Genomic DNA, 19150 nt, shown 5'->3' with positions numbered 1-19150 from the left:
TATATATAAAACAAATCTTTAAAAAAAAGACAGAAGGCAGGGGAGAAATGATGTCCGAGGTTGCTATCTGTCCTTCACATCCATGTACAGACATGTATGTATGTATGTACATATGTGCACACCCTCTATACCTGCACACATGTATATGAATTAAAATGATTGAGTATACTGGATGACAGAGATCTGTGCTCTCCTAATTGACTCCTTCATGAGCCACAGGCGATGGGTTTTACACAACTCATTAGTGTGTGGATGTGTGTGCGCCTCTGTGTGCGTGTGGGCATCAAAGGACAGCTTGCAGGTCCAGTTTTCCTCCTCCATGTGGGCTCCAGGGACTGAACGCAGGTTGGTGGCAAGCGCCTTTTCTCACCGAGTCACCTCGAAGGCCCCCAGGTGACTGGTTTTGAACTTTGGCTTTGGGCCTGGCATGGGGCCACCACTCAGGAGGTCGGTGTCTGTTGACCTGGTGGTGTGTGTCTACTGTCCCTGAAACTCTTTCTAGTGGGCAGCTTCTTTGCCATGAGGGCAGAGCGTCATAAACTTGGGGGAGCTGGGGTGTTCAGAGCCTGGCCCCCAAGGGAGTCAGCAACCCAATTCTAGCCTGTCCCTGCCAACATGATTTGGTTTCCCTGCTTTCCAAGTAAAGTCAGAAATCTCTGTTTTTCTAGGACTTTACCTAGTATTCTAATATTGGCAACTAAATAGAATTCTTTCTCCCCCACTCCGCCAGGGCTGGAGTTTGAAGTAGGAGCCTTGTACATGCTAAGAAAGTACTTAGCCACACCCCAATCCCTCCCTGGGGTATTCTACTGCTGAGAAATAGTTCTGTCTGTCTTCCTTTTTATTTTGGGGCAGGGTCTCACTCAGTTGCCTAGGCTGGTTTTGATCTCACTCTGTAGTTCAGTTGTGTGTGTGTAGTGTTTGCATGTATGTTCACATATGCAGAGACCAGAGGTTGACATCATGTGTCTTCCTCAATTACCCCCAACAACATTTTTTGAGACAGGGTCTCTCACTGAACCAAGAACTCATGCATTTGGCTAGATTGGCTGGCCTTACAACCCCAAGAATCCTTCCTTCTGTTCTCTCGCGCTCTCTCTCTCTCTCTCTCTCTCTCTCTCTCTCTCTCTCTCTCTCTCTCTCTTTCGGATATTATTTGTGGTATGCACATGTGCACATATACCTGAAATTCTACACGGCATTGAGCATCCAAACTTAGGTCTTCCTGTTTCCAGAGCAAGCATTTTACACAATGAGCACCAGCCCGAAACTAGATTATTGAACAACTCTGCAAAACAGACTGTGTGGCACACTAGTCCGGTCTGCGTCCATCTGCTGGGGAAAGGGACCTCATTGGTCTGTGTGAATCATGTCTAGTGAGCTTTACAAGCAGCGGCAGATACTTCCAGGCTGTGTGTCGTCTCTTCCACAGACCACCATCACGGCTGAGGACGCGCCCCCTATGGAAAAGGGAGCCGTGTTTGTCATCAACTTCTCTCCGTTTCTCAGAGAGATTATTAATGAAACCAAGTACTTAGAGCAGCTGGGATTCACTGTCCCTGAACTGGCCAGGAACGTGGCCCTCCAAGAAGACAAATTCCTCAGGTGAGAAGACACTTCTTCAGTCAGAGGGGACACTTTGGTCTCAGGGCCTCTTGACACTCTTTACTGTTGTTTTAAAGTGTGTATGTATGTGTGCGTGTGCGTATGTGTGCGCGTGTGTATGTGCCTGTGTCTCTGTGTGTATATGTGTGTGTGCATGTGCATGCATACGTACGTGTGTGCCAGGTGTATGAGCATGTGGACCCAGGTCAAAGTTGGGTGTTGTCTGTAGATACTGTCCATGCACCTTGTTTTTGAGGCAGATTCTCTCCCTGGTCTGCGGCTCCCTGGTCTGGTTATGCTGACCGCTGGTGAGCCACAGGGAGCTGTTTTTGCCTCCCCAGTGCTGGGACTGTAGGAGTTTCCCACCATGCTGCTTTATACATGGGAGCGGGAGGTCGAGCTCAGGTCCTCATATTTGCAAGGCAAGCACTTCATCAACTGGTTTGTCCCTTCAACGCCACTACCTGACACTCCCAAAGGTGGTGGTGGAGCCCTCCCCTCAAAAGCTCTTGTTTCCTTTATTCATTTTTAATTTTATTTTATTCTTATTTAAAAATTAATTTTGCCAGGCGGTGGTGGCGCACGCCTTTAATTCCAGCACTGGGGAGGCAGAGGCAGGCGGATCTCTGTGAGTTCAAGGCCAGCCTGGTCTACAAAGTGAGTTCCAGGACAGGCTCCAAAGCTACGGAGAAACGTTGTCTTGAAAAAAAACAAACAAAAAAAATTAATTTTTTTGGGGGGGACAAGGTCTCTCTCAGTTGCCTAGGCTGGTCTTGAACACTCTATAGTCCAGATGGACCTGTGACTGCTGAACTGAAGAGCTCAGGACTGTGTGGAGCTGAAGGCTGACCTAGGACTCACTGGAGACCAGGCTGGCCTCAAAACTCAGAGATCCACCTGCTTCTGCCTCCCATGTGCTGGGATTAAAGGCGTGCACCATTATGTCCAACTCATTTCTTTAATTTTTTTTTTATTATACTTGCAGTTTTACTTATGTACACTTTGCATACTAACCAGCTCCCCACCCCACCTCCCTCCCTCCCTCCCCCCCCCACAGTGCTCTCTGCTCCTTCACAGCTTTCTGCATTGTTTTGTGACCTGAGATTGACCAGGTCTGTTTGACCGACCGAGGGTTGTGGCTGTCACTGGTCAGAGCCTGTGGTGGGCTCAGCATAAGGGCGCCAGGGTAAAGACAGTGGTTGCCCCTCCCCCAGTCTATCCACGTGAAGCTTTAGCACTGAAGGTCAGTGACTAGCAATACTGACCACATCGGGAGTCAACTCAGCAGTGACTCACAAGTGGAGTTGCTCCTCTGGGCACAGGACACTAGCAGACCCCTCCCTTTGGATGTGAGGGACAGTTGCCCCTGGAACTGTTCTGAGGACAGACAGGGCCTAGCACTCGCAACTGCTCTGGCCCTGAGCCTCATCCCAGCCCTCTGTGATGTCCTGACGGAAGTGAGTCAGGCCTCTGGGGGCCACGCTACTGTGGTTCTCACGTCCTGCCCTGCATTTCTCACCGCTCCCTCTGCTGGGCACACAGGTACACGGAAGGCATCCAGCGCATGCTGGACCATTACCACCTGCTCATCAACACGCTGAACGAGGCAGAGACGGCTCTCCTGGATGACCACTCCCAGGAGCTGCTCAGGGTGTTCCGCTCTGGGTACAAGAGGCTGAACTGGAACTCACTAGGTAACCGCGCAGCTCCTGGTCACCGTACAGTTTGTTTTACATGTATTTCTTGTGTGTGTGTGGTGTGCTGTGTGCATGCATATGCCAGAGGCCAGTGTCAAGGCTGAGTCTCTTACTTCTCAGGAGGCTCGCCAGCGAGCTCAGGTCCTGCCTGTCTCTGCCCACAATGCTGGGGTTATAGGTATGCATGGGCTTGCCCAACTATGTACGTGCATGCCAGAGATTCAAACCCAGGTCCTCATGTTTACAGAACAGATACACTTACCCACTGAGTCACCTGCCCAGAACCTAGAGGGACCTTAAGTAATGATCTCGTAAACCCAAAATGTCACAATATCTGAATATAAACTATACAAATTTATTAAGTGCACACACACATAAACACGCGCATATACACATGCATATACACATACAACATATACGCACACGCGTATGCATGTATGTGTACATTCACACACGCACACACATGTACATATACACATATATACACACACACATATGTACACACACAAATACGAACACAAATGAATCTGTGAATGTAATAAAGCCTCTGCTAAGCCTGGTAGATTCCTGCCCTACAGACATCTTGGTCCCAAGCCTTCAGGGGATGAATGGCTCTTAGCGATGGCTCAGTCCACACAGGTGCAGGGACAGAGTCTGTGAGCTAAGTGGCATCACCATGGGTCTCACAAGTGCTGGTGGGAGGGCCAAGAACAGCAGGGATGGAACCAAGTTGCTTCCTCTTCCCCCAAGGAATCGCTGACTACATCAATCGCTGCAAACAGGCCATCGGCAAGTTCGAGTCTCTCGTCCACCAGATTCACAAGAATGCGGAGGACATCACCTCCAGGCTTACGCTAATTGAGTCTGTCAACCTCTTTAGGTACCCAGTCTCCAAAACCGAGGAGGGGCTCCCAGGTAGGCCTGGCTTCTAGCTCGTCAGTTGTGGGATGAAAGAGGGGCCTCGTGGTCACTATTTCTATGCTCCAGGCATTCAGTGACGGTAATAACCCGGTCTAACCACCCCAGCCCTTTACCGGGAAGTATTATGGCTGTGTCCCGTGTCCCTCACCCTCTGCCATGTTCTGTGTTACTCAGTAGTTTCACAGTTTGCGACCACTGGTGGCTCCAGTCCTAAGCTAGAACCAGGGCCTCTCATGTGCTCAGCAAAGGGCTCTGCCGCCAGGACAGCACCAGCCCTCCAGATTCTTTATTTTGAGAAAGACAAGGTCTCACTATGTAGACCAGGCTGGCCTTGAACTCACAGAGATCCACCTGTCTCTGCCTCCTGAGTGCTGGGATTAAAGGTGTGCACCATCACCGCCCAGCTGATTTACCTGTTCTTGAGATGGGTTCTCACTTTGTTGCCCAAGCTGGCCTTGACATCCTCTGCCTGGGATTGCAGGTGCATGCCACCACACCAAGTTGTGTAACTTTGTTAATAGTCAGATAACTATCTTGTATGGGCTTATTTTTACTTTTTATTGCGCTAGAGGTATTTTAAATTGTCCCTAGTTAGTCAATAAGGAACTGAAGAAAACTAGTCTTCAAAGAATTGAAGACAGGCATCACAGCCAATATGATGGATGCAGGGCACCAGCATCCATCACGGCCCTGCCTGCTATCACTTGCTTTTGTCTTGAGTTGAGTCTTAGCTTCTGGCATCAACTCCATTTTCATGAGTACTCATATGACTCATGACCCACGGCTGATGTATGAATGGCCTTTACCCATGACTGATGTGTGGTCAGGTCCCTGACCCATGGCTGATATGTGGACAGCCCTGACCCGTGGCTGATGTGTGGACCGGCCCCTGACATGGCTGAAGTGTGGACAGCCATGACTCCATGGCTGATGTGTGGACAGCCATGACCCCATGGCTGATGTGTGGACAGCCATGACTCATGGCTGATGTGTGGACCGGCCCCTGACATGGCTGAAGTGTAGACAGCCATGACCCATGGCTGAAGTGTGGACAGGCCCCTGACATGGCTGAAGTGTGGACAGGCCCCTGACATTGCTGAAGTGTAGACAGCCATGACTCATGGCTGATGTGTGAACAGGTCCCTGACATCCTGAAGTGGGGACACTTCTGCTGTGAAGTTCTCTGAGCCGCAGCTGCTCTATGTATCTCGTGCCCTTCTCTACAGGTGTGAAGGAATTCTTCGAGCACATCGAACGGGAAAGGGCCAAAGACGTGGACCACATGGTCCGGTGGTACCTGGCCATCGGACCACTGCTGACCAAAGTTGAAGGTCTAGTTGTGCATACCAACACAGGCAGGGCCCCCAAACTGGCCTCCTACTACGAGTACTGGGAAGGCAGAATCTATGACGTCTTGGGGAAGCTCATCCTGAGGTAAGCCCACCTGAGTCGTGCCTGGGTTGGTCATGACTCACAGGCTGGGATGGGCAGCTGGATGGGGAGGCTGACCAGGGAGGGGTGACTGACCAGGGAAGGGTGACCTCTGTGTGGGTCTCTGTTCCTATGAACCCCTTCTGGTATACGAGGCTGCTGTGTTCCTCTCTGCCTCTGGAAGACAGAGTAACCGTGTTTGTCTGGCAGCAGAAGGCCCCAAAAGAGCTTTATGTTTATGTTGAGAGATGGACTTGGAGGATAGGTGGTCCAGCCCTCTTTCCCGGCTACAGTCAATCACTGGTTGGAATGGTCACTGCGTACTGAGTTCTGATTTCTCATGACAGTCCAACACCAAAGCTGCCATCCTCTGTGGATCCTGTGGTCCAGCAGCATAGCTGGGCCAGCTGGGAGACACACACACACTGTAGCCCAGGGTCGTTCTAAGAGCCAGCCCACGAGTGCCATCCCCATGACTCCTGAATCAGGCTCTGAAGGTGGCATCATTGCACCAGAGTGCCCTGTTTGAAAACGTAAACACATTTAAAAATATTTAATTTTAAATTGCACATATATGATCACGAGTGCAGGAGCTGTGGGGCCGGTGGTTGGCTGTCCCTGCAGCCGGAGTGACGGGCAGACAGTTGGCTGTCCCTGCAGCCGGAGTGACGGGCAGACGGTTAGCTGTCCCCACAGCCAGAGTGACGGGCAGATGGTCCCTGCAGCTAGAGTGATGGACAGGTGTGAACCACCTGGCTTGGATGCTGGAAACCAAACTTAGGTTCTATGGAGCATCCTATCTGGAGCTACTTTCCATAATGTTTACCTTCTATAATGTTATATCTTCCCATCATCCATCTATCCATTTCTCCATTCCATCTGTCTACCATCCGTCTATCCATCATCCATCTATCTACTCTCCCATCACCATCTATCCATCCATTTGTTTGACTCTCACACACCCGTGCCTTCATCCACCCACCGATGAGTCCATCTATCCATCCATTCATCTGGCTACTACACACCCATGCCTTCATCCACCTACCCATGTATCTGTGCATCCAGCCAACCAAGCTTTATCAGAAGTAGCCATGTGCTAGGGCCTGGACTAGATCTTGGTCACAGACAAGGGCCCGGTCCTCTGGAGACCGAGGAGAGAGGACAAAGCGAGAGGATGGACACCTGTTGAATGGTCGCCACGGAAGATCAGACAGCATGCCCAGGAGGCAGAGTGCTGCTGGGGATGACTTTTGGGTGGTCAGTGTTCGTTACTATTTCCCACCAGTAGGCATTTGATTCCCCAAGCAGAAATGACCAAGGTGTATGAAAGTAGACAAAGGGTGCAATGGTCCCCCCGACATGGTGGCTTACAGTGTGTAGCAGACCCTTCCCTCGGCCCCAGAATCTGTCCCCTCCGTCGGCGCTTGGTGTGTTTCATACCCTGAGTCCTAAGTCCCTTGCGTTCCCTCACTTAGGAATTTTCAGGCTTTCAACTCTCTGATCCTCGGAAACGCTCCTCTGTTCCAAGCGGAAACCATCCTGTCAGCTCCGGAGATCATCCTCCACCCCAACGCTACTGAGATTGATAAGATGTGTGTCCACTGCACCCGCAACTGCGTGGAGATCACCAAGGTAACGCGGAGGTCACCGGGAAACAGTAGCCCTTCTGCTTGCCGGCTGCTCATTGGTTGGTACAGTCGGAGAGGGGCCTAGCAGACGCGGGTTCAGCTGCCTCTGGCCTCTGTGAAGCCATCAAATTTAGGGGCAGTCCCATAGCCCAATCCTGGTTCCATTCACCCCATCCTACCTTTTTTCTCTTCTTAAAAATTTACCTTTTTTTTTTTTTTTTTTTTTAAATCATATTGCCCAGGCTAGCTTCAAACTCCCAATTAACCAAGGAGGACCTTGAGTCTCTGGTCTTTCTGCTTCCACCTCCCTAGTGCTGGGATTACAAGGAAGGAGGGAGGGGAGCATAGCAGGGCATGGCGGCACACATCTGTAATTCTACCATTGAGGCTGAGGCAGGGGATGGTGACGTCAAGGCTAGCCTTGAAGGCCTGTGAGGTGAGACTGTCCATCATAGCAGGGCTCGTCACCAGGGACTAGTATACGCCCAGGAGGCACACGGTGCCCAGCGCTCACCTCCCGCCTGCTCTCCTGCCAGTATTTTGTGCGCTGGATGAACGGCAGCTGCATCGAGTGCCCCCCTCAGAAGGGCGAGGAGGAGGAAGTCATCATCCTGAGCTTCTACAATGACATCTCCTTGAACCCCCAGATCATGGATCAAGCTGTTATGATCCCCCAAAATATCCACAGGCTCCTAGTGAACCTCATGAAATACCTGCAGAGGTGGAAGCGCTACCGGCCCCTCTGGAAGCTGGACAAGTCCATCGTGATGGAGAAGTTTGCAGCCAAGAAGCCAGCCTGTGTGGCCTACGACGAGAAGCTGCAGTTCTACTCCAAGATCGCGGCGGACGTCATGCGCCACCCGCTGGTCAAGGATGAGAACTGCATCCGGCTGCAGCTTGGGCCACTGGCCACCACTGTGCAAGAAAATGCCAAGTCCTGGGTGATTTCGCTGGGGAAGCTCCTCAACGAGTCCGCCAAGGAGGAGCTTTTTAGCCTCCGGGATGAGATCGAGGTATGCCAACGCCACCTTTATTTCAAACAGATCTTCAGAGGCGGTGGCGTAGCTCTATGGTAGAGCCTTGCCAAGCACATCCAAAGGCCCTGGGTTCCATCCTATCCTTGTTTCATTTCTGTTGCTGTGATTAAATATCCAAAAGAAAGAGTGACTTAAGGGAGATAGGGTGTATTTCACTCATAATCTCAGGTTACAGTCCACCACTGAGGGGGTTCAAAGGCAGGAACTCAGAGAGCTAGTCACACCCAGCTGGTCATACACACAGTCAGGAGCAGAGAGAGGATAAATGTGCCCTCGCTCTCTTGCTCTCAGCCAGCATTCTCTTCCTGTACTGTTTGGAACCCTCTGCCTAGGGAATGGTCCTGCCCACAGTGGGCTGGGTTTTCCCACCTCACTTAACAATTAAGATAACCCCTCCTCCCTACAAAGATGCCCACAGGCCAGCCTCAGCTGCGCAATTACTCATCAAGATGCTCTTCCTGAGCCATTTCTAGGTTGCCTCAAGTTGACAAAACTAATCGGCACACATCCCTAGCCTGCAGGCTGCACCAGCCCCAAGGAGCCCTGTTCTTGAGGAAGGTGGTCTCATCCATTGCTGTTTTCTGTCTCCACTGAATTCTTTCGTAGCACCTGAACAAAAACCTTAAGAAGAGCCCCACCACGCTTGAAGATCTCAAGTTTGTCCTGGCAACAATTGCAGAGGTCAGGACAAAATCTTTAGTCATGGAGCTGAGGTACAAGGACGTCCAGGAGCGGTACCGCACCATGGCGATATACAGCATCTTTGTGAGTCAGCCTTGTTGCTCCAGCACCGCTTTTGGTTGGGTTATCTACTCTGTAAATTACTTTTCCTCTTCCTGCCTCAAAATGCCCGATGAAAGCAGCCTCGGGAGGAGGCATGGCCAGAGAGGCATGGCAACTGCCAGGGGAGGTATGGCATCAGGAGTGGGAAGCTGGCTGCTCATATTTCGTCCACACACACACGAAACAGAGAGAGACAACAGGAAGTGATCAAGGCTTTAGACCCTCAGAGCCCACCCCCCCAGAAAGCCCCCAGTTTCTACAGATTCCATCACCTTCCCAAACAGCGCCACCAACTGGGGACCAAGAGTTCCAACAGTGAGCCTGTGGGGGACATCCTCAGAAGGGCCTCTCAGTGGCCCTGCCAGCCATGTGTTCCCAAGCAAGTGACCAGTAGGAAGCTACCACATGGGTGTCCCCACTACACGGGTATTTTATTGAACTTTAAATGTGGAGACCATGGTTTGATCTCACAAGACTTCTGTGATGTTCTACAGCCTGTTCATATTCGCTCACTGTCTCATCTCATTCCCTTCCTTTCTTCTCTTTCCTGGGGAGAGGACAGGACAGGGGTTACATCCTGTAAAAAGTAAAGAGTTTTTGCAAAATAATAAGAGGGCTGACAAGATGGCTCAGTGGGTAAAGGAGTTCGCCACACAAGCCTGGAGACCTGAGTTCAATCCCCAAACCCATGTAAAGGCAGAAGGAGACAACCAACTCCACAGATCTCCATATGTGCACTGTGGCATGTGTGTACACACCTATATATCACACCACACACAGACACACACACACTAATACTCATAAATAAGAACAAGAAGGAACAGCCTGGTCTACAGAATGAGTTCCGGGACATTCAGGGCTACACAGAGAAACCCTGTCTTGAAGAACCAAAAAGCTGGGCAGTGGTGGCACACACCTTTAATTCCAGCACTCAGGAGGCAGAGGCAGGTGGATCTCTGTGAGTTTGAGGCCAACCTGGTCTACAAGAGCTAGTTCCAGGACAGACTCCAAAGCTACAGAGAAACTCTGTCTCGAAAAAAAAGAAAAAAAGAAAAAAAAAAACAAAAAAAAACCAGAAAGAAAAGAAAGAATAAGAAAGAAAGGGGAATGTGAGAAGATAAACTGTGGCAAATGGTTTTATTAGTCTATTTTTGAGATAGGGTCTCTCTGTGTTTTAAATTTTTTAAAGATTTATTTTTATTTTATGTGTTTAAGTATGCCTACATGTATGTGCACTATGTGAGTGCTGTACCAGCAGAGGCCAGAAGAGGGCATCAGATCCCTTGGCATTGGAGTTACAAATGGTTGTAAGGAGTTTTGTGGGTGTTGAGAACTGAACTCAGATCCACTAGAAGAGAAGCCAGTGCTCTTAACCACTGAGCCATCATTCCACCTACTTTCAAGGACACTTTTTGTGCTTTGTTTTCAGAAGTTATAATATGAAGAAGCTAGCTTCCCTTTTCTTTTCTTTTTTAATTATGTGTCTCTGTATATGTCTGTCTGTCTGTCTATCTATCTATCTATCTATCTATCTATCTATCTATCTATCTATCTATCTATGAACATCAGTGCAATACTCACAGAGGCCGGAAGAGGGCATAGATCCAGATCTCTGGTTCTCTGGAAGAGTAGCCAGAGCTTTTAACAACTGAGCCATCTCTCTAGCTCCTCCAGATCTCCATCTGTCTGTCTCTCTCTCTCCAGGGTCTCACCATAAAGCCTTGGCTGGCCTGAAACCGTTATGTAGAGCTGGCTGCCAACTCATAGAGATCCCCTGATTCTGTCTCCAGAATAAAAGGCTCGTGCCACTATGCCTGGCCTAGATAGCATTTTTATTACAAAATTACAGATTGGCCTAGACACAGTGGCATACACCTGTACTCGCAGAACTTGGGAGGTGGAGGCAGGAGGATTACCTTTGGCTGCATAGTGGGTTAGAGGCCAGCCTGTGATACGTAAAACTTCAACTCCAAAATGAGCCAACAGGGGTCTGGAGAGGTGGCTTAGTGGTTAAGGCTGCCCTTCCAGAGAACCCAAGTTGGGTTCCCACATCAGGCAGCTCACAGCTCCAGGGAATTTGATATTTTCTTCTGGCCTCTGCAGGCACTGTACACACACACACACACACACACACACACACACACACACATAATTAAAGAGGAAAAACTAAAATCCCCAAACCAAATAAACAACCCCAAGAACACAATGTTACTGTCTCAGCTGGCTTTACCAGTTTGTTCCAATAGCCCCCTTGGATGCAGCTAGAAGCCAAAGTCCATGGGGAGCAGCTTTCACCCAACATTGCAATTCCAACATTATTGGTAATCTGTTCTGCCCTCATTGTCTGTCTGTCTGCCTGCCTGCCTGCCTGTCTGTCTGTCTGTCTATCCCCGTGTCTCTCTCTCTAGCCTACCGAAGCTGAGCGGGAACTGGTTGACAAGATTGAGAGCATGTGGCAGACTCTCTTCAGTGACTCTGTGAATGTGGAACACGCGCTCGGAGGCATCAAGAGAACATTCACTGAGGTGCGGTGTCACCTCCACTCTGAGTGCAGATGGGGAACTGGGGCAAGGGTCAGAACTTGGGTGCGCACGGTGCGTGTGAGGTCCTGGGTTCCAATCCCCGCACTTACGGCGGCCTTCTTCACTCAGATCACCCGGAGTGAGATAATGAACTACAGAAGCCAGCTGGAAGAGTTTGCACAGCGCTTCTACAGGCAAGGCCCTGGCGCTGTGGGTGAAGACCTGGATAAAGGTGAGGCTGTGGTGTGGGGGTGTTGAGGGCCCGGAGGCTCCTGAGACGTACACAGGAAGTGATGTGTTGTCCCTGAAGTATCGACTCCTGCCTCAGCTGCTTCTCTCATGGTCTAGCAGTGGCCTCTGACGGCAGGGTGGATATAGCGCATAGGGTCAGGGGGTTTATGCAGGATCTAGTGAGAGCTGGAATCCAGCCGGTCCCCACTGCAGCCCAACATGGTGACCACCGCATCTGCCTTTGCCAGTGCAGCTGTGTGTATCACACACACACACACACACACACACACACACGCACACACACATGCGCGTGTACACACACACACCTTTGCTGCTTTCTTCCTCTGAATTCATTCATTCTCTGCACTTAGACCCTGGACAGTGCCATGTTGCTTCTCTCTGGCCCGCCAGACTTCTGTCATCGTGACGCACATCTGAAAGAAATGGGTTAAGAGGAAGAACAATTGTTCTGGCTCACGAGTTCAGAGGCCTCAGTTCACTGTGTTCATGTGGAATTTCCTGTGGAGAGAAACTGTAGCTCAGAAATGTAACACGTCTTTTTCTGTCCCACCAGCGAGCTCCCAAACCATGACAGTGCTCCCGGTGCTCTTCACCACTGAGCCTCTTTCCAGCCCCCAATAGCTGATTTCTTTAATCAAATTTGTTTAATTCTTATTTAACAATTTAAATTATATTTACCTATTTATTTAGTGTGTACATGTGCATGCGTGTGCTTGTGTGTGTGTGTGTGTGTGTGTGTGTGTGTGTGTGTGTGAGAGAGAGAGAGAGAGAGAGAGAGAGAGAGAGAAAGAGAAAGAGACTCATGCCTGTGTCGAGGTCAGAGAACATGGGTCAGTTCTTTCTTCTACCGCGTGGTTCCTATGGATTGAACTTTGGCTGACCTTCTTAGCAGCAAGCATCTTTATCCACTGAGCCATTTCTTTTGGCCCTCCATCTTGTATACACACATTTTTAGACACACTGCTCACTTTATAGCCCTGATTGGCTGGGAACTTACTATGTAAATAGCTGGCCTTGAACTCGCAGCGACCCCCCCCTCCCCACTCCCACCCTGGCTCCCAAGCCCTCACAGTCACACTGTCCTTTCTGCTCTATCTCCGCACTTCTTTTCTGATGTTTAAAAACTTTTAAAATTGATTTTGTTGCGCTATACATTTTTCTCTACTCCCCTCCCTTCCTCTCCCCTCCTTTTCTCTCCCATGGTCTCCACGCTCCCAGTTTACTCAGAAGGTTTTGTCTTTTTCTACTTCCCACGTAGATTAGATCCATGTATGTGTCTCTTGGGGTCCTCGTTGTTGTCTAGGTCCTCTGGGATTGTGATTTCTAGGCTGGTTTTCTTTGCTTTGCATCCAAAAGCGAATGAGTCCATATGATGCTTGTCTGCACTTCTCCAGGCGTTGATCTCTTAAGCAGTTTTGAAAAGGAGCTGGCCAAGCATGAGAAGAACCGGCAGGAACTGGCCAATGCGGAGAAGCTCTTTGACCTCCCCATCACCATGTACCCTGAGCTCATCAAAGTGCAGAAGGAGATGTCAGGGCTCCGGCTCATCTACGACCTGTATGAGTCTCTAAAGGTGCCGTCCCTCCCCCGGACACCCCCAAGCTGGGCACAGGCACATACACACTCAGGTGCAGTGTTATGTTGGGGAGGGCTGGGAAAAGCCACAGCTCCTTTTGGTTGGCCTCAACACTCACCCTTTTACCTCAGAGGATCCTTCGAAGAGAGAGCTGAGGGAGGCCAGAGCTAGGCACGTGTCGGTCCCTTCCTTGGCTTCTGCGTCAGGTCCCATTGGGTGCTGATGTTTGTCTAATGTTTCTAGGTGGCCAAAGAGGAGTGGTCCCAGACCCTCTGGATCAACCTGAATGTCCAGTATCTGCAGGAAGGTATCGAAGGCTTCCTCAAAGGCCTCCGCAAGCTGCCGCGCCACGTGCGCAACTTATCCGTGGCTTTCCATTTGGAAGCAAAGATGAAGGCGTTCAAGGACTCCATCCCCCTCCTTCTGGACTTGAAGCACGAGGCCCTGAGAGAGAGGTTGGTTCCGTCCTCCGTCAGCCTTGTGAGCTCACGGAACGACTTTAGATCTCAGGCTTGTACAGCATAGGTTAGACAGGGGGCACAGACGAGAGGGGCCAGCTCGGCAGCGAGGCGAGAGGGGGCAGGATTTGTTTGGAAAGGAAGACAGCAGGAGGATTTGATCAGAGGAATCCAGGAGAAATGGAATGGAGCCACCAATGTCATTTGCAGGTTTTAGGTGCAACGTTAGAAGAATAAAAAGAACTCTGCTTGGGAGACTGAGGCAGGAGGATAGAAAGTTCCATGACAGTCTGGACCATATGTCTATTGGCACATTGCATCAAAGTTGCCATGTAGCCCAGGATAGCCTCAAACTCATGGCAGTCTTTCTTTCTCAGCCTTCCATGTGCTGGGATTATAGGCGGGACCATCATGCCTGGCTTGAGATGAATCCTATATGCACACACACACTTTAAAGATTTATTTTTATTCTAAATTATGTTTAGTGTGTTTTGTCAGTGTATGTGTGTGTGCGTGTGTACGTGTGTGTGTGTGTGTGTGTGTGTGTGTGTGTGTGTACCTGTGGAGGCCAGAGGGCATCATATCCCTTAGAACTGGAACTACAGATGACTATGAGCTGCCATGTGGGTGCTGGGAACCGAACCCAGGTCCTCTACAAGAGCAGCCAGTGCTCTTAACTGCGGGACCCATCTCTCCAACCCCTTAATGATATATTTAATTGACTTAATGTTTGAGCTACCATTTCCACGTGTAGCCAGTATAAAGCATCTATTCCTGAGATATTTGGCTACCTTGGACTCTGATGCACTTTGTACACTCTATTAGAGCTTGGGCTCGCCCAACAATGACAGACCACATGTGGTTGCCGTGTTGGAAGCTTGGGTCCCTCTGGTGTTTGATGGAGCCATGGGTCCTGTGGGTCTGGTGGCTTGCCCAGCCCCACTCCATGCCTAAGGGAGTTAGCCAGTGTTCTGTGGCCTCTGCCCTCCCTGGCCGCATTTCCCAGAGTCTCCTCAGAGAACCACGTCACACGACTTTAGTTTACTTAGCTAGAAATTGGTTCGGTCCCCATTTCCTCCCAATCTGCTGTAGTCTGGATCTGGAATTTTCCCAAGGGGCTCATGTGTTGAGGGTCTAGTCCCCAGTAGTAACTGTTGTTAGGTGACTTTAGGAGGGGGGCGCCCCTTAGTCTCATCCGCCCTCCCCCATCTTCACGTAGCCGCATCTCATGTCCCTGGCTATGATTCTCTCCGTCACCGTGACCCCTCTAAACCCTTCTCTCCGTTGTCACTTTTCTCAGGTATTTCATCACAGTTTCAGGGAGCTGAGGAGGACACAGTCCTCTTCACACAAGCATGAAGGTCTCTCCTGAACACTCATGAGGTTTTAGCGCCTATTTCCTGTCTTGTTGAGCCCAGAGTGGCGGCCACAGGTCCAACCAACATAGCTTTTGCCTGTCCACGTTCCCACGCTTTTCCCAGCCTGAAATGCTCTTGCCCTTGGCTCTCAGGGCTGTTCTCTGTGACAAACCAAGGCCCCCCATTCCATGACCTTGTAGCCCACAGTTCCCAGGCTCGGCCATGTTCCTCCCTGTAAGGCACATCTGAGCGTCACCTCTGATACCAGGGATCCCTCCCCCTTCCACTTTCTCTCCTTCTCCTTCTTCTTCTTCTTCTTCTTCTTCTTCTTCTTCTTCTTCTTCTTCTTCTTCTTCTTCTTCTTCTTCTTCTTCTTCTTCTTCTTCTTTTTCTTTCTTGCCAAGGTCTCAGGATATAGCCCAGGCTGACCTCAAACTCCCTATTCTCCTCTTCCAGTCTCCCAAGGGCCCACACCGTTAACCCCTGACCACCCAGTGTTTGAACAGTTAGTACGTACAAGCTGGGGTGTGTGGCTCAGTGGTAGAGCAATTGCCTAGATTGTCTGGGGCCAAGAGTCCCATCCCCAGCTCTGTATAAAACAAGCAAACAAAACGGCTGGTTTGTAGCTAAGTAACACAGCAGTGGGCACCAGTGTTCTGGTCAGTAGTAGATGGTATGCCATACCATGTGACCAGATGTGTCATAGGCCTGGACGTGTGGGTTTGTGTGGTTCACACTGGAGAGTTTACACAAAGCCAAGCAGATCGCCTGATGACGTGTTTCTCAGAACAAGTCTACTTGTCAACATAAGACAGTGTTTAAACTGTAGATCCCGTTCATTGTCTCTTGACCATCTATCCAAGCTGGGGATGAGTTTCCTGGGACCAGGAGCTGCACCTGGGGTCACCTCGTGACCCCACTACTCAGTGGAGTCAGTGCTGAAGTAATACTTCCCAACACACTTGGGCTCCACGACTGAAAAGGGTTCTCCCCTGGGCAGAAGCCAGTTTCCAAAAACCAGAGGCCACTCATTTTCTCAGCAGCGGTGTTTTCTGATTTTGACTGTGGTGGCAGGGAGGAAGATTTGGGAGACCCAGGCTGTTCAGTGACCCTGTGGAGGTTCTCTCGTGGGGCCTCCTCCTCTGCTGTCAGGGGGAACAGATAAGCCGGCGCTGGGTTTGCTGGGGTGGTGTTTGCTAATGGCTCTATATCCTTCCAGACATTGGAAAGAACTCATGGAGAAAACAGGTGTGTTCTTTGAGATGACAGAGACCTTCACACTGGAGAACATGTTCGCCATGGAGCTGCACAGCCACACAGAAGTGCTCAATGAGATCGTCACAGCGGCTGTCAAGGAGGTGGCCATTGAGAAGGTAGGGAAGGGGAGCCGTGGGTCTCGGTGCTGCGGCTCTGCCTCCAAGGCCTTCATCAGCCTTTGGTTCATTGAGATGGGGTTTTACCATGTAGATGAGGCTGGCTTTGAACTCATGATCTTCCTGCCTCAGCTTCCTGAGTGCTGGGATCACAGGAAGGCTCCAGCAAAGACTGTCTTTTCTCTTAGCAGGAAACACTCTGTCTCTAGTGTCTAAGGAAGTAGAACCTCTGCCTCAGTTTACTTTTCTTGACGTCCTTGATTGCAGTTTCACATTCTATTCACGGGTGAACAATTTGGCACCCCTTGGAAAACAATTAAAAATAGCAAATCACTCAGAGCCTGGACACTGAGGGCAGTCATCGCTGTCATCCCACTGAATGCTGCACCCTGCTGAAGATGCATGCACAGGGTCAAATGGGACACAGGAAGATGCCATGTGAGCCCATTTCGCACAACTGATTCTAACAGAATGATGTAGGAAGATCATTGGTTAATTAAAAAAGAAACTGCTTGGCCCTGATAGGTTAGAACATAGGTGGGTGGAGTAAACAGAACAGAATGCTGGGAGGAAGAGGAAGTGAAGTAAGACGGCTCAGACAGACTCCATGCTCCCCTCTCCCGGGCAGATGTGATGAAGCTCCGACCCAGGATGGACGTAGGCTAGAATCTTCCTGGAAAGCGCACCTTGGTGCTACACACATTAATAGAAATGGGTAATCAAGATGTAAGAATTAGACAGTAAGAAGCTAGAGCTAATGGGCCAGGCAGTGTTTAAATGAATACAATTTGTGTGTTGTTATTTCGGGGCATAAGCTAGCCAGGCGGCCAGGAGCAGGGCGGCAGGAATGCAACCCGCAGCTCCCACAACACTAAAAGATGTGTAGACACATGACACATGTAGATACATTCACACATATATGCACAAACACATGTAGTCATACATACAATCAATACATGTGTTCACACTCATACACTATAAACAAATACATACACATACTATGTATAGATGCTGTCTTAAGTACATGTCTCACAGCTGTGGAAAAATACCCCACCAATAGCAACCTAAAGAAGGAAGGGTTTACTGTGGCTCGCAGTTTGAGGGCACCATCCATCATGGCAGGGAAGGCATGGCGGCAGGAGCGTGAGGCAGCTGGTCACACTGCAGCCACAGTCAGGAAGTAGGGAGATGGATGCCGGTGCCCAGTTCAGTTTCTCCTTTTTATTCCGTTCAGTCTAGGGAACGGCACCACCCATAGTGGGCGGTTCTTTTTTTGTTTTTAAACTTAACCTAATTAAGATAATACCTCAAAGGCATGCCCAGAGAGTCCTGTCCCACTAGAGATCAAACCACACATACTTATAAACATCTACATATAGACATTCACAGAGCACATATCATTGCGGATTTCCTCAGAGCCTGGAATCATAGTAAGCCTAGAATTTTGTCCTGGCACTTTCTCGCTCAGCAGTGGGTGAGTGTGGTAGGACCCCTTTGTTACATAGGGAGCTGCACAGTTGGGGCCCCAGTTCTGGCACTCGGCAGCATGTGTGGCCCACCGTGTGGCCCTTCTAAACCTATCTCTGGATAACAATCTGATTTTGGGGTGGGGGTTAGATGAGATCCCACATGTAACACGCTTCCCTGGCAGAGTACACGCCCGATAGTCAGGGACACTGTTGCTGAGGAGAATCTTGACCTCTCAGATGATGGAGCTGGGACTCTGGGTTGAGTTGAGACCAAGGACGCATTAGGGAAGGAAGCTCCTGGCTCAGGGTTGTGCTCTGTGGGCCCAACCACTGTTTGTGTCCCAACCAGGCCGTGAAGGAGATCCTAGACACCTGGGAGAACATGAAGTTCACCGTGGTCAAGTACTACAAAGGCACGCAGGAGCGAGGCTACATCTTAGGGTCCGTGGACGACGTCATTCAGTGCTTGGACGACAACACTGTCAACTTGCAGAGCATCTCCGGGAGCAGATTCGTGGGGCCTTTCCTGCAGACCGTCCACAAGTGGGAGAAGACACTGTCTCTGATAGGGGAGGTCATCGAGGTGAGAGCCAAGCAGAGGGAAGTGTGGGAATTTTATACGGGAACACCTGTGCTTAGAAACGAGCGGCTGTTTCCCGGCTCTTGATTTAGCTGGTGGGGGAAGTGCATTGATGGAGACGTTGATGAGTTCTGATTTCAGGGAACGCACTTTTAATTTCTAAGATTCCTATTTGGCCTTTTAACATGTCCCTGTTCTGTTTCCAAACCTCCTGTTCTTGTTGTATGAATGTTTTCACTATCAATGTGTTAAACATTGATACTGTATACATATCTATATTAAAGTTCTTTTCAGATTTGACTATTGTGGGCTAGGTAGCTCTCTTCACATGATTCAATTTTCTTTTGGGTTATACCACCTGAAGTTCTTCTTCTTCTTCTTCTTCTTCTTCTTCTTCTTCTTCTTCTTCTTCTTCTTCTTCTTCTTCTTCTTCTTCTTCTTCTTCCTCCTCCTCTTCTTC

At 49.8% G+C, this 19150-nt stretch overlaps 1 protein-coding gene across 7 annotated transcripts in view; it reads left to right on the top strand.

Moving 5' to 3' along the window:
* Dnah10 (dynein axonemal heavy chain 10) overlaps positions 1-19150 on the top strand; it is a 133112-nt gene that overhangs the window by 31655 nt on the left and 82307 nt on the right. For all 7 annotated transcript variants that reach the window (XR_007592553.1, XR_007592555.1, XR_007592554.1 and 4 more), the window contains exons 15-27: positions 1433-1605; positions 3148-3299; positions 4053-4217; positions 5450-5657; positions 7130-7286; positions 7819-8295; positions 8926-9084; positions 11511-11627; positions 11754-11856; positions 13271-13449; positions 13696-13907; positions 16488-16641; positions 18460-18693. Coding sequence is in view for 4 of the 7 variants with exons in the window: in XM_050146558.1 (XP_050002515.1) it covers positions 1433-1605; positions 3148-3299; positions 4053-4217; positions 5450-5657; positions 7130-7286; positions 7819-8295; positions 8926-9084; positions 11511-11627; positions 11754-11856; positions 13271-13449; positions 13696-13907; positions 16488-16641; positions 18460-18693 (2490 nt within the window). In the remaining 3 variants the exon portion in view is untranslated. The remainder of the gene's footprint in view (positions 1-1432; positions 1606-3147; positions 3300-4052; positions 4218-5449; positions 5658-7129; positions 7287-7818; positions 8296-8925; positions 9085-11510; positions 11628-11753; positions 11857-13270; positions 13450-13695; positions 13908-16487; positions 16642-18459; positions 18694-19150) is intronic.

This window comes from Alexandromys fortis, unplaced genomic scaffold (assembly GCF_014885135.2).
Source record: "Alexandromys fortis isolate MF-2015 unplaced genomic scaffold, M_Fortis_MF-2015_v1.1 scaffold_56, whole genome shotgun sequence".
NCBI classification, from domain to species: Eukaryota; Metazoa; Chordata; class Mammalia; order Rodentia; family Cricetidae; genus Alexandromys; species Alexandromys fortis.
The sequence above is the reverse complement of the archived record's forward strand: the minus strand, read 5'-3'. Positions and strand labels throughout refer to the sequence as shown.